This window comes from Eschrichtius robustus, chromosome 12, assembly GCF_028021215.1.
Source record: "Eschrichtius robustus isolate mEscRob2 chromosome 12, mEscRob2.pri, whole genome shotgun sequence".
In the NCBI taxonomy this organism is placed as follows: domain Eukaryota; kingdom Metazoa; phylum Chordata; class Mammalia; order Artiodactyla; family Eschrichtiidae; genus Eschrichtius; species Eschrichtius robustus.
The window spans coordinates 43,971,493-43,986,955 of record NC_090835.1 but is presented as its reverse complement, the minus strand read 5'-3'; the positions used below and the strand labels follow the sequence as shown (position 1 = coordinate 43,986,955).

General features: G+C 41.9%; 1 protein-coding gene across 1 annotated transcript in view; it reads left to right on the top strand.

Annotated features, from left to right (window-relative positions):
* SCN11A (sodium voltage-gated channel alpha subunit 11) overlaps nt 1-15,463 on the top strand; it is a 128,788-nt gene that overhangs the window by 70,483 nt on the left and 42,842 nt on the right. The window contains exons 9-14 of the mRNA XM_068556870.1: nt 1,830-1,997; nt 2,786-2,849; nt 10,030-10,171; nt 10,819-11,016; nt 11,949-12,122; nt 14,766-14,895. Coding sequence (XP_068412971.1) covers nt 1,830-1,997; nt 2,786-2,849; nt 10,030-10,171; nt 10,819-11,016; nt 11,949-12,122; nt 14,766-14,895 — 876 coding nt within the window. The remainder of the gene's footprint in view (nt 1-1,829; nt 1,998-2,785; nt 2,850-10,029; nt 10,172-10,818; nt 11,017-11,948; nt 12,123-14,765; nt 14,896-15,463) is intronic.

Below are 15,463 nucleotides of genomic sequence, written 5' to 3'. Positions count from 1 at the left end.
TATGGCACAGTCTTCTCTTCTCCTTCCCCTTTCCTCTCTTTCCTTTACAAAAAAAACTTTATTAAAAAATATTCTCCCTCTGGACTCCTTCCTTCCCCCCTTCTTCTTCCCTTCTTCTTCTAGTCTCTTCTATCAAAACTCCAGGCAATTTGGATCTTTTTCATACAGAGGCAGTGGGTTATTTTTGGAAACTCCAGAAGAACAACTGCATAGTGATAAAGCAGCTGGCAGTCAGAGGACACTTTATGTAGAACATGTCACTCTTTCTCTTCCTCTTTTGCAAGGTGGACCTTCGTTTCCCAGGTGGATTTGGGGGCTTTCTGCCTGAGCTGAGTCCCTCGTATTTCGCGTGGGTAAAATATACATTCAGGGAGACACTTAGCAGCTTTCATGTTCCCTTCCTCGTCTCTAAGCAGGTGAACATACTCTCCATTTTGACTCATGAAACACATGAGATCCCTGGATGCTTTTTGGAAGGAAGAGTATGAGATACAATCTTTTATGGGACTATGTAGAAATAATTCAGGAATCACAGCTATCTTTCATCCAAATCATCTTGCTTTGGAGAAGACTCGAGCCTCTTGTTACAGATGAAAAATCAGGCGTAGATGAGGTTAGAGTATTTTCGTGTTTGGTGGCCCCGACCATGCAGGGGAAGCGTGATCTTGGCATGAACATGAGTGCACTGGTGAATCCAGCGGATGTCCCAGCTTGGCCTGAAGTCTCCTCCTCATGTGGCCTCACCCTTGGTGGAAGGTCATCTGCTGTGGGCTTGGCCTCCCGTCAGATGCTGCTTTGTGTTCTCAAGTCTACCATTCATGGTTTATGCTGATCAACTGAAACTTTGTCACTTAGTGTCATCCCACACATTACAGATGCCATCTGCTGGTTTATCGCTCCAGCTGTGTTGAGAGCAGAGCCTGTGACTCAGTGTTGTGCTGGGACTGACTTGTTCCGACTCCCCAGCAGACTGTGCACATCCTTTTCCAACTCTGCATCCAGGAACGTCATGTTGGTAGCTTGAAAGCAGCTGTGGGAGAGGGGTGTATGGAGGGAGAAGAGGGATCTACACTCCAGAATTCAGCAAACAAGGACATCTGTAAATGCTGCAAATGAAGACTTTCTCTGTCTCCTCCCCTCCCCGCAAAGAGCTGATTTTAAACATTTGCCGACAGACTACAGGACTATGTCCTTTTTATTTTGTAACTTTGGCAGCCTGACAGTGTACCATGGACATAGTGGGTGCTTGGTAAATATATTTCTTGAATGAATTTTTAAAAACCCTTATTATAAGTAGTAATCTGAGTTTCTTTTCCTAAGACATCCTTATTATTTGGGTCCAGACAAAGCTCCTTCTTCCAGCTCCCTGACCCCCCAATTTAGCTATATCTCATGGCACCTCGTGTACCTTATAGTAGGTAGTAGCTACCAAATGTTAAATACAGCTCTGCTCCTTCTCTCAGGAGGCCTCACTTTGGCCTTAATGCTGCCTGTGACCCCCAGCCGTGGAGGTGCCTGCACAACTGTCAGTCTTGTGTCTCTGTGGCATGTTTCTGCTCAAAGTCTTCTCACTTGCCCTTCAGAGCAACCCTGTGGCATCTGTAGAGTAGGATAAAGAGGCCGAGTCCTAGACCAGTGGACCACTCTGATGACCCATAGCTTCTAAGGCACAGAGTTATGGCCTCAGAATCCTAGGTCAGGCCAGTTTCTGATACCAGCCTGCAATCAGACAACTTTCGAGGCCTTGTTGCTCCCTCTCTGTTCCTTGCCTGTGTCTGGTGTGTGTGTGTGAGTGGGGGGCTTCTCCCCACATCTGTCCTCTTCCTCAGGTCTGAAGGTCATTGTTGGGGCCTTGCTGCGCTCTGTGAAGAGGCTTGTCGATGTGATGATCCTGACTCTCTTTTGCCTCAGCATCTTCGCCCTGGTAGGTCAGCAGCTCTTCATGGGAAATCTGAACCAGAAATGTGTGAGGAAAGACTGTGACTCTGACTATAAAGGTAAACACCCCACCTTTCACTCCTTGGTTTGTGCATGGTTAACTTTTATTTATCCCCACTCATACTGTCTACTGATCTGCATTACAGAGTGTCTTAGGATCAAGGGATGACTTGTCCCTCTAGGGTTCTCAAGTGGGCAGATGCATTTCTTAGAGAACTGCCTCATTCTTTGGGTTTCCATGAAGAAGGAAAATCCTGAAGCCACATCTATAGGAGTGGTGTCATCTTCCATCTCTGCCCACTTCCTTGTCACGTTTTGCAGAAGTCTTCAGAGTGCCTGGCTTTGGCCAAAGGAGACCAGCAACTTCCCACAATGCCTCCCCCCACCCAAGTATTTTCTTCAATGATATTGCTCCTTTTATGTTGCACCCTCTCCACTCTGAGGTCAACCCTATATCAATTTCATGTGTCCTGAATTTTATGTGGCCACACTTTCTCCATGACTGTCTTGGTTTATGAGCTTCTCATGGGCTGACCCTGTGTCCAGCTTCTCCTAGGGGTGGTCTCTTGTTCAGTTCTATGTACTGAGAGGCAAAGTGGTGGTGGTGTTACTGCTTCCTCCTCTTATTTCTCCTTCCTTCTCCTTTTCCCTCTTTTTCTCTTGCATCTTCCTGAGAGCTTAGGCTCTAGTTCCTCTCTGGATCATTTCATCGAGATCACTTTGATCACTTTGATCATTTTGGAGGATTCTGAACCATCTGTTTCAAGCATAATCTGGCATATTTGCTATTCGTTTTCCTTTCAATGTTGTTTTTTCAAACCTGAATTTATAATTATTTCCTTCTCAGACTATTGCTTTGAAAAGAAAGATTCCACTGAATTCAGAATATGTGGCACATGGATGGAGAGCGGGTAAGATGTTTATACTCTTCATTCTATCTTTTTGAAGTGATGTGGCAGACAGTCTTTATCTAATGACTTGTAGAAGCAGTGGTGGTAGTTCTCTAACACTACTATTTCATGTGTCTAAGCAAGTTTATTTTATTTTATTTTGGTTTTTTAAAATATTTATTAATTTATTTGTTTGGTTGTGCTGGGTCTTAGTTGCAGCAGGCGGGCTCCTTAGTTGCGGCTCTCCAGCTCGTTAGTTGCAGCACGTGGGCTCCTTAGTTGTGGCATGTGAAATCTTAGTTGTGTCATGCATGTGGGATCTGGTTCCCCGACCAGAGAATGAACCCGAGACCCCTGCACTGGGGGCGCAGAGTCTTATCCACTGCGCCACCAGGGAAGTCCCTCTAAGCAAGTTTAGATGTGCATTACTAAATTAAAAATTATTTCCAAGTGTTTAGAGCAGTTCTTTCTCCCAAATTATATTGAATTTGTATCTGATGAGAAACCTACTGAAAACACAGGGATATTTTGACATTATGGAGCGGATATTCAAGACTATCAAAGGTAAGAAAGGATGTTGTGACTGAAAGCCCCATCTAGACCTATTTCCTGTTCAATGACATGGCCCTGATGGAAGACATCTCAGCACATGTCTTCTGTTTGTTGATCTGTGACCCCCACTGCCTCTAGTTGCACACACTGTTGTATGTGTGTTCATACACATTCACTTCAACAGCTAGTAGCCCTCTGACCCTTTGGGGATACTGTTCCTTCTTCCAGGATATTAGTACTCTCTGTGGTGAGAGATTCATTCAGTGAAGGTTTATTGAGTGTATTTCAAATTAAGATAATATGCTAGGCACTTTGATGAAATAGACTACATTCATCTCTCAATAACAAATAGGTATCAAGGGCCAACAGTGTGCCAAGCTCTGTGTTAGGCCCTAGGAATCCAAGTACAAACAAAGGAGTGCTGCCCTCTTGAAATTGACATCTTTCAGGCAAGAGAGATGTACAGTAAATTCTTGAAAGTGTGATGAATGTTATAAGAGAGACCTGTAGATACTGAGAGAGATAACAGAGATGTAACCCTGCCTGTAAAATTAAGGAAGTCTTCTCGTGGTGGTCACAGGTTCTGATTAGGTCAAACTCACAGACTTACTAGGTTTTAACACAAGGTTTATTGAGCTCTCTAGAATGATCCTCGGCAGGACATACTGCACCCACAGTGTTTTCATTCAATGAGGAGCCCAACAGCTGTCACAACAGTGCTTCTTTGATCCATCACCCATGCAGGGCAGGTATGGTTACTATAAGCAAAATCCAAGGTGGGGTGGGCCATCTAAACATACAGATGCAGAAGCCTTGGTTTCCAACTGTGTGCCAGTCACAACTCTCTCAGTCAAGGTATAGTCTCAAAGCTCAGGAGTTTTACAGTAAGCGAACTCCTAGTACATGACCTTCGACACTGATCATAACGTGGTAGTTTCCAAGGAGATGGCAGATCTGAGGTCACCTTCCCAGACAGGCCTCTGTTCAGGGCCCAGGCCTGGTTTTCAGCCTTTACTCACTGCCTCCTCTGAGGACTGACTGAGTGGCGACTACAACATGGATCTGAAGCATGAGTGGCAAGTTCTGGTGGATGAGGAGATAGAGCAAACGATTCCTGACGGTACAAATAGCAAGAATGAAAGCCTCAGGACATGAGGACATGCGGGGATAGTAAGAAGCCCAGCAGCTTGTTAGGCAGAGGGGCAGGAGACAGGAGCCAACCATGCAGGACCTGGTAGGCCATCACTGCTGAGGATTTTGACCTCAATCACAAAGGAAACAAGACCTGATCAGATTAGATACTATTAAAACTCACTTATGTCTGCTACATGGAGAATGGGTGGATAGAGTAGATGAGGCAGCCACTTAGGAGGCTGTGTTAATACAGATGAGAGTCACGAAGCTGTTCAGTGGAGATGAAGAGAAATGGATGGATGAATCCCAAAGACATTTAGGAGACAGAAAGAACAAGACTTGTGGATTGAAGAGGGGTGTGGCATGTATATGTGTGTGCAAGTGCACGTGTAGGATAGTGGTGAGAAGTACAAAGGGGAGAATAGAAAAAATCAATATAGAATTAAAAGATAAAGCAACAAAAGAGACAGAAAATATGAGAATAAATATCAATCCAGAAGTTTCAGCTTTTGACTAAGTAGGAATTCCAGAAATAGAGCACAGAAAAAGCAAAAGGGAGGAAATTAGCAAAGATAATACAGAGAATTTCCCTGGGATTAAAGATGCAAATCCCTCAGTGGCCCATAAAGTAGCCAACACAATGAATGAAAAAGGACCATGTCAGGTGCATTATCATGGCATTTCAGAACCTTTGGGGAAAAAGATCTGAAAACCAAAGAGAAAAAGGTTACCCACAAAGGAACAGTATCAGAATCCTCAACAACAACATAGAGATAATAGCTGAGCAGTGATTTTATGTTTCTGAAGAAAAACTATTTTCAACCCCAAATTCTATTTCTGGTCAAACTGTAACTCCACTGTGAAGGCAGAGTAAAGATATACCCATATGTGCAAAGATCACCCAGTCTTCCTAAAAAGCTACTTGAGGTTTGGTCCAGAAAAATGAGGGAGTAAAACTTAGAAAGAGCAACACAAAGAGCCAAGAAAAAATGTATCTGACCCAGGAGACCCAATGACACAGGCCATGATATTTTCCACGAAGAGTGATATAAGTAGTGGTGAAGTGGGGTGGGATGTTGGAAAAGCCTTATCTACCACAGCAGAAAGCTAGTCAACAAAGACTAAAGCTGATAAATCAAATATCAGTATAAGCATTTTAAAAAATTATAGTATAGTTGAATTTCAATATCATATTAGTTTCAGGTATACAATATGGTGATTCAGTATTTTCATAAATTGTACTCTATTTAAAGTTACTGTAAAATATTGGCTGTATTCCTGTGCTGTGTAATATATCCTTATAGCCTATTTATTTTATACATAGTAGTTTGTATCTCTTAATCCCCTACCTCTATTTTTCCCATCCCCCCTTCCCTACTGGAAACCACTAGTTTATTCTCTATATATTTAATTCTGTTTCTGTTTGGTTATATTCATTCGTTTCATTTTTTAGAGTCCATGCATAAGTGATAACATTCAGTATACGCCTTTCTCTGTTTGACTTATTTCGCTAAGTGTAACACCCTCCAGGTCCATCCACATTGTTGCAAATGGCAAAATTTCATTCTTTTTTTATGGCTGAGTAATATTCCATTGTATATATATACACCACATCTTTTTAATTTTTTATATAGGAGTATAGTTGATTCACAATGTTGTGTTAGTTTCAGGTGTAAAGCAAAATGATTTAGTTATACATATTCATACATCTAATCTTTTTCAGATTCTTTTCCCATATAGGTTATTAAAGAGTATTGAGTATAGTTCCCTGTGCTCTACAGTAGGTCCTTGTTGAATATCTATTTTGTGTACAGTAGTGTGTATATGTTAATCCCAACCTCCTAACTTATCCCTCCCCCCCAACCTTTTCCCCTTTGGTAGTCATAAGTTTGTTTTCTAAGTCTGTGAGTCTGTTGCTGTTTTGTAAATAAGTTCATTTGTATCATTTTTTTAGATTCCACATAAATGATGTCATACGATATTTGTCTTTCTCTGTCTGACTTATTTCACTTAGTATGATAATCTCTAGGTCCATCCATGTTGCTGCAAATGACATTATTTCATTCTTTTTTATACCACATCTTTTTTATCCATTCATCTGTTGGTGAACACTTAGGTTGCATCCATATCTTGGCTATTGTAAATAATGCTCCTATGAACATTAGGGTGCATGTGTCTTTTTGAATTAGTGTTTTCATTTTCTTCAGCTATATACCCAGCAGTGGAATTGCTGGATCATATGGTAATTCTATTTTTAATTTTTTGAGGAACCCCATATTGTTTCCCACAGTGGCTGCACTAATTTACATTCCCACCAACAGTGTACAAGTCTTCCTGTTTCTCCATCTTCCTGCCAACATTTGATATTTGTAGACTTTTTGATCATAGCCATTCTGACAGGTTTGAGGTAGTATCTCATTGTGGTTTTGATTTGCATTTCTCTAACAGTTACAAAAATGTTCTGCATCTTTCCATGTGCCTGTTAGCCATCTGTATGTCTTCTTTGAAAAATGTCTATTCAGGTCTTCTGCCATTTTTTAATCAGGTTGTTTGTTTTTTTGATAGAGCTGTGTGAGCAGTTTATATATTTTGGATATTAACCCCTTATCAGTCATATCATTTGCAAATATTTTCACTCATCTAGTAGGTTGTCTTTTCATTTTGTCAGTGATTTCCTTTGCTGTGCAAAACTTTTTAAGATTAATTAGGTCCATTTGTTTATTTTTGCTTTTGCTTCCTATGCCTTAGAAGAAAGATCAAAAAAATATCACTATGATTTATGTCAAAGAGTGTTCTGCCTATGTTTTCTTCTAGGAGTTTTATGGTTTCCGGTCTTACATTTAGGTCTTTAATCTGTTTTGAGTTTATTTTTGTATATGGTTTGAGGAAATGTTTTAATTTCATTCTTTTCCATGTAGCTGTCCAGTTTTCCCACCACATTTATTGAAGAGACTGTCCTTTTCCCATTGTATATTCTTGCCTCCTTTATTGTAGATTAATTGACCATAAGTATGCAAATTTATTTCTGGTCTCTATATTCTATTCCATTGATCTGTGTTTATTTTGGTGCCAATACCATGCTGTTTTGGTTACTGTAGCTTTGTAGTGTAGTCTGAAGTCAGGGAACATGATATTCCCAGCTTTGTTCTTTTTTCTCAAGATTGCTTTTGCTCTTCAGGGTCTTTTGTGGTTCCATATAAATTTTAGGATTATTTGTTCTAGTTCTATGAAAAATGTCATGGTTATTTTGATAGGGATTGCATTAAATCTGCAGATTGCTTTGCGGTAGGATGGACATTTTAACAACATTAATTCTTCCAGTCCATGAACACGGTATATCTTTCCATTTCTTTATATCATTTTCAGTTTCCTTCATCAGTGTTTTATAGTTTTCAGAGTATAGGTCTTTTACCTCCTTGGTTAAGTTTATTCCTAGGTATCTTATTCTTTTTAACGTTATTTTAAATGGGATTGTTTTCTTGCTTTCTCTTTCTGATAGTTTATTATTAGTATATAAAAAGCAACAGATTTCTGAATATTAATCTTGTATCCTGAAATTTTACTGAATGCATTTATTAGCTCAAATAGTTTTTTTGATGGAGACTTTAGTTTTCTATCTATAGTATCATGTCATTTGCAAGTAGTGATAGTTTTACTTCTTCCCTTCCAATTTGGATGCCTTTTGGTTTTTTTTTCTTGGCTGATTGCTGTGGCTAGGACTTCCAATGTTATGTTAAATAGAAGTGGTGAGAGCTGGCATCCACCTTATTCCTGAGATTAAGCAAGTGTGGGCATATGTTCTTCGTGAGCAGAGTCTCAGTTTGTTACAGCCCTCCTGTAAGTCCCACTGGTTTTCAAACCAGCTAAGGGAACTTGTCTTCCTGGTGTTGGACCCCAGGGCTGGGGTGCCCAATATGTGATTCGAACCCCTCACTCCCCAGGGAGGATCTCCAAGCCCATGATATCCCTCTCTTCTGTGCCCCTGACTAGGGAGTCCCAACCTGATTGCTTCTCCTCCCTTCCTGCCTGACTCTGTGTGGATCTTTCTTTACAGTCTTGTGTCCAGTTTACCGCCAGTGTCCAGTTTGTTTTCACGGAGAATTGCTCCACATGTAGATGTATTTTTTTTAATATAAATTTATTTATTTATTTATTTATTTATTTATTTCTGGCTGCATTGGGTCTTCGTTGCTATGCGCGGGCTTTCTCTAGTTGTGGCGAGCGGGAGCTACTCTTTGTTGTGGTGCATGGGCTTCTCATTTTGGTGGCTTCTCTTGTTGTGGAGCATGGGCTCTAGGCGTGCAGGCTTCAGTAGTTGTGGCACTCAGGCTCAGTAGTTGTGGCTCACGGGCTCTAGAGTGCAGGCTCAGTAGTTGTGACACATGGGCTTAGTTGCTCCACGGCATGTGTGATCTTCCTGGACCAGGGTTCGAACCCATGTCCCCTGCATTGGCAAGCGGACTCTTAACCACTGCGCCACCAGGGAAGTCCCATGTAGATGTATTTTTGATGTATTCATTGGGGGAGGTGAGCGCAGCATCCTCCTACTCCGCCACCTTGATCTCCTCCCAGTAAAAGCACTATATTTAGAGATACGGACCTAAAAGAGCTAAAAGTTGTTGAATTTGGGGTGTATAAATGACAGATGAAGAATGATGGAATGGTTTTCATTACAAGCCTTTTGGTGCCATGTGACTTTTTTTAAACCACATGCATGTGTTACTTTGATAAAAATACTATATTTATTACAAATTAAGAAAGTACATACTCATAGTATATTCGACAGATGCACTCAACGATGTGTTTTTGGTGATGTGGACAAAGACCTATATGCAAGATATCTACTGTTTTTAAAGTAAAACCCAAATGTTTGTAAGAATAGAGGACTGATAACAATTGATATCTAAATATTTAGCATTAGCTAAATATTTAGCACTTATATAAATCCCAGAACTGTAGGACATGAAAAGAAATGAGATATTTCCTTGTATGCTGGTGGAAAAGACCTCCAATCAATACCATTCCATGAAAAAAGCAAAGTACGAGAGAGTGTTCAAAGAATGCTCCCATTCATATATTATAGAAAATGTATATTGATACATATGTGCTTTTATATTCATAGAGGACTTCTGAAAACTTACTAAAGTAACTTTAACAGTGCCTCTAGGAAGTGGGACTGAGTTGGGAGAGAGGGAGACATCATATTCATTGTATGTCCTTTTTCTACTCTAAAGTGTTCACTATGTCACTGCACTTAATTTTTCAATGAAAAACTGCCGATACGAACTTCCTAATCAATCCATTTGAAGAGAGTCTATGAGTGCCCATGTTTAGATATAGACTGGGAGGCTTGGAAGATGGAGGATGGTCAACTCTATAAATATTCTCTTCACCTAGGACTTTTGAGTGTGAGCCCATGGTTCTTGGAATAATCAGTGCCCTGGGCAGGGTGTCGAGGGGAGGTGGGCTGCAGGGTATGTAATTCTTTCTCTGTTCCTTTGTTTCCAATATCTAGGGCTTGTTCTGAACAATTTGAATGCAAACATACCAATAAAAATCCTGACTATAATTACACGAATTTTGACAACTTTGGCTGGTCTTTTCTTGCCGTGTTCCGGCTTATGACCCAAGATTCCTGGGAGAAGCTTTATCAACAGGTTATCTATTTATTCATTCTCTCTCTCTATTTACCTCTCTCTCTCTCTCTCTCTCCCCCTCTCTTCCCTGCCCCTCTGCCTCCCTGCCTCCTCTCTCCCTTTCCATCACTTATCTATCTCTTCATCATTTATTTATAACCTACCATCTCTCCTTCACCCTTGTCATCTATTTCTTATCCTTAACAGTTGTACTGTTAAATTGTGTTTTAGAAATTCCATTAGAAACATCAAAAAAAAAAAGACTATAAATGTGATATTTGGAAGAAGAGTACAAAAAACTCCTCTTCCTAGAAATATCACCCCTCTCCAGATTCCCCACTGACTGAAGTTCCACCACTAGTGCTTCAGCTTTCATGCAGCATTGCTCTCTCTCTTGCCTTTTTAATTTAAAAAATGCAAATACCCTTGAGAAAGTCACAGTAAAGTCACTATGACTTCTGTGTGAATGTACAGATGGCATTTCCTTGCTGAGAGATAGGGCATCAGGAGCTCTAGGTGATGCGGGAGGCAGAAGATGATGCTGCAGGTAGCTGAGCCAGCCAGGGCTGGGGAGAGACCAATTGCTACTGTGTAATCTCCACTCGAGGTCAAGTCACCCCTCTGTGGAGGAAGGATTCAGTCGCCAGCATGTGCTGTGTCCCTTGCAGACTTTGCGCACCTCAGGGCTCTACTCAGTCTTCTTCTTTGTGGTGGTCATCTTCCTGGGCTCTTTCTACTTGATTAACTTAACCCTGGCTGTTGTCACCATGGCTTATGAGGAACAGAACAAGAATGTAGCTGCTGAGACAGAAGCCAAGGAGAAGATGTTCCAGGAAGCCCAGCAGCTGTTAAAGGAGGAGAAGGAGGTAGGGGCACGTGGTGTCAGACAGTGGGGTCTGCTTGGGAGGACCCCAGAGGCTGTGGGGTCTGACACTTAAGGTTTCTGTATAAGGCCTAGTCTCAGTGCTTTCCCAACTGGTGCTTTTCTGAGAATTTTTAAGCCCCTTGCAGCTGGCTCTGCTACAGTCTCCCACTAAGATGTCCAGGCGCAGGGCTCTTGAGGAAGGGAACCCTTGGTTTTGATGATCTTTGACCTTCTGAAACCTGAGCCTTCAAAGATAGATCCCAAATTGCTGTCTAGGGGATAAAATGTGTGTATATGTAAATTAAGGCTCTGCTCCAGGCTTTCCTGTGGGAAGCTGGAGATGTTCTTGTCCAGGGACTTTGCTTGCGAGAGTCTGGGAAATCAATCATGGTGGCTGTAGAGATGACAGTCATGATCCTTTCTTATAATTCTTGTTATATTTACAGGCCATTCTTATTGTTTCCCTGGCATCTTTACATTTTTTCAGCTCTAAGATTCTAAGATTCGATTCTAAGATTTCAGAGCAGGGCCATGTTTTATGCTTTTTCTCATCCTCCACAGAGATTTATCAGGAGGAAGCCCATCTTAAGTGCTTGATATCTGCAACTTTAAGCACAAACATTTACTGAATGCTTAGCACATACAGGGCACTGTGCTAAGGGTTAGTTACACAGAGATATCTAAGAGTCAACCCTGCCTTCGAGGGCTGCAGTCTCGTGGACAAACAGGACATGTTCCCCACATAAACAATGACAAAGCTAGCATCCCACATAAACAATGACAAAGCTAGCATATTACAGTTGGGCAATGAGCAATCAAAATGGTCCAGTGCTACCAGAAGAAAGGAGAGAATGCTTACTGAGGTCGAAGTCATTTACAGTGTTCTGTGGGGAGTGTGATCTGTTCATTAATTGCTTTTTTTCACTTTCTAAGGCTCTGGTTGCCATGGGTATTGACAGAAGCTCACTTAATTCCCTTGAAACATCGTCTTTTTCCCCAAAGAAGAGAAAGCTATTTGGTAATAAGAAAAGAAAATCCTTCTTTTTGAGAAAGTCTGGGAAAGACCAGGTTCCAGGATTAGATTCTGATGAAGATTCTTCAAAAAAGGCAAGTTTTGGCCAAGGGATTGATGATACTTTAGCACTGTTCAGGGGGACAGGTCAAGTTGTCAATCTAATTGAAAGGACTCATTCATTCACTCAGTCATTTATCCATTCATCCATTTGCACATACTTCCCTGCATCCATGTGTCTATTCAATTATCCATTTATTTACTGATGTCTATTTAAAATGTTGACAGTGTTTATTTGGCACTGGGGTAGGCACTGGGGATACATGGGATATATAACACAGGCAAGTAATGATGAAGGCACACTGACAAGGAGGCAGTTACTGTTCAGTGTGATGACCGACATGATGATCACTGAGGGAGAGCAGAGCAGGAGCATTGTCTTAGGGGCAATGTTTGTTCCCTGCAAGGCCAACCCTGAGACGTTAGAGTGCAAGTAGATTATTTGGGAAGTGATCTTAGGAAGCACTAAGAGGGGAGGGGAGAAGTGATACATGGAAGAGAAGGTGGCCAATTAATGTGCATTATTAAGCCAGTTTAATCTCCCTGGAGTGAGGGCACTAGAGTATTTATACACCAGCTTTGGTCCATCATTGGTTCAAGACTTCTGGGGTCAGGAAACAATAATTTTTCTGTATTTCTGACTTGCTGTGTGTTAGGGCAAAAGTGTTTGGGTTGCCAAAGGAAGCCTGAGGACATATGGATGGGGCCAACAATAGCGTCTGCTTCAGACAACCAACCCCAGACTTGGTGGGGGCTGGGAAAAGAGCAGTGGATCAGAAAAGAGTTCCCAGAGGAAGCAGTGTGTAAGCTGAAAGGATGAATTAACCGGGTAAAAGGAAGAAGGAAGCACTACACATAGAGAGGACAGCACATGCATAGGCCTGGAAGCAAAGGAGAGCAGAATATGACCCAGTAGAAAATGTGCAAGTGTGTGTGGGTGCACGCGTATGTGTGTGTGAGATGAGGTTGGGGGGGGCGGTGGCAAGAGGCTCTAGTGGTAAGATATGGACCATCATAAAAGGCCTTGAAGCCAAGCTAAGGAGTTCATTCTTTACACTGAGAGCAAGTGGTAAGCAGTATGGAAAGGTTTTAAGCAGAAGAGTGATATGACTAGATTTACATTGTGGAAATCCTGGATGCATTGAAGAGAGGGGACTGGAGGAGTGCGAGACTGGAGGCAGCCAATTAAGAAGTTGTTGCAGTGATCTAAGTAAGAGGTGACAATGGCTTAAACTATGGTTAGGGCAGTGAGGATGAAGAGAGATGAACAGGTTACAGTGATCTGCAGAGGAAAAGATTTGGCAATTGACTAGATGTAGAGGGTGGGGTTTATGGCTTGGGTAGCCGACTTGTTGGTGGGTAATCTACTGAGATGGGCAAAGAGCATGTTCTGGGGGCGAGGAAGATAGCAAGTTTTGCATGTGCCAATTTTGAGGTGCCTATGGGGCATTCCAGTCAGGCTACTGAGTAGGCAGTAAGATATGCAGAAAAGAAGCTATGAGAGAATGTACTGTAGAAAAAGAAAGCTTATTCTTATCATTTAAGGTGGGGGATGTTTGAACATGTTTTAATTCTGGAGAAGAGAAGTCAGAAGAGAGGAAGATGTTGGTGATACAGGCCAGGGAATAATAGCTAGAGCCTCTTTACTGAGGTAGGGGGAGGATGAAGCAGGCAGGAGGTGGGTGTGTGTGCCTGAGCCTGGGGTGGGGAAAGGGAGTTCAAGGGCCTTTGTAGAAGTAGATGCACGGACCTCACCCACTGCTCTGAGCAGTTCTCTGATGGAGTGACAGGGCAAGATCTCATGATTTAGAGGCTTCTTTGCTGTCAGATCACAGCATATTCAAGAGACTGCATATATTTTTTAATATTTTGCAAGTTTTTCCTCATTTCACAAAGCAATAGACAAGGACCCAGACACCTAACATAAAGTGTCTTTTCCCTTTAGCTAGAATAGGAAATAGCTATAGAAAGACTACAGGCTCCCTTTAGAATAGCTTTTCAGAAAGGGATAGTTCCCTCTGGGGCCATGGTTGGTCAGAACTTTGGGGGAATAAGTAATTACGGATACCTGAGTTTTCTGGATAGCTGAAGGTTTATGTCCTTTAATCTCTAGATACTTTAGAGTTGTAGATAAGGTGAGAATCAGTAAGCTCTTAGACATAGCCTGAGTGCTTGAAGTTTAGTATATGGATTTTGTGATATTTATTTCGACTGTTCTTTTTAGTTACTGACTATTTCAAAATCTATTTAGGCAGCCACTCAAGGCACTTCACTATGTGGCCTCAATCCACCTTTCTAAATTTATACACCACTTCTGCCGCTCACAAACATTGTTTCTAAATCGCACTTTTTACTGCTTTCATACCCTGAACCATTGTGCATTAGTTTTTGTAAAATATTTTTTGCTCTTTGTCGACAATGAATAAAACACGGAGAAAGAAATGTTTCTGTAGGTACGACTCTAGACTCTAGAAATGGGCATACATAAGAAATATGAATGTTCAAACCATATTTCTCTTATCTATTAAATGTGAATTAAGAAAACTGCACCTTTGGCATGCCATGAAGTTGAAGTGAGTTGAGCATCTTCGCTGCACGTAGCATTGAAACAAAGTTTGTCAGGTTTTGAGGAGAGGTCGCCCCTTCCCTTAGATGGTCCACCATGCCTTCTCTTACAGCCACACCTACTTGAACAAACCAAACGACTGTCCCAGAATCTGTCAGTGGACCACTGTGATGAGCACGGAGACCCCTTCCAAAGGCAGAGAGCACTGAGCGCTGTGAGCATCCTTACCATCACCATGCACGGTAAGTTCTGTTCCAAGACCAAGGGGGAGCCTAACTTCAATGATGTCCTTCCCTTCTCCCTCTCTCTAGCCCCCCAGAAGCCCTCTGCAACCCACTGTACTTCCTGCAGAGTGACTCCCCATGCTTCTTTGGAGCATGTGAGCAAAATGGCTTGGAAGAAGCAGGCCTTCCTTGTGGGCCCACCCTGAGCTGCCACTTGGGTAGTGGTGGGACCAAGTGCATCAACAGGACTTCTCGTTCAGGCCAGGCAGTCACAGGAAGTTTCAGTGACAATGATAGCCAGCCAAAGAAGAGAAGACATAGAAGTTTCCAGGAGGTTACAGTTGTCATTGAAGTTAGAATAGGAATCTGGCATGAATAATAGAAGAAGACTTGCGTATGCAGGCTGGAACCATCTGATGGACCTGATTAACAGGAGGCAACAGGGACCAAACTGAGGGGTTCGTGTTCAAGGGCAGGACTCAAGTCCCAGCAAGAATGGGATTAAATGGGTTCTTAGCACTTTTGAGCCTATTGCGTCATCTCATGAGGCCTTGAAATTGTGTGGAAATCAGGATGCAGCTGCTTT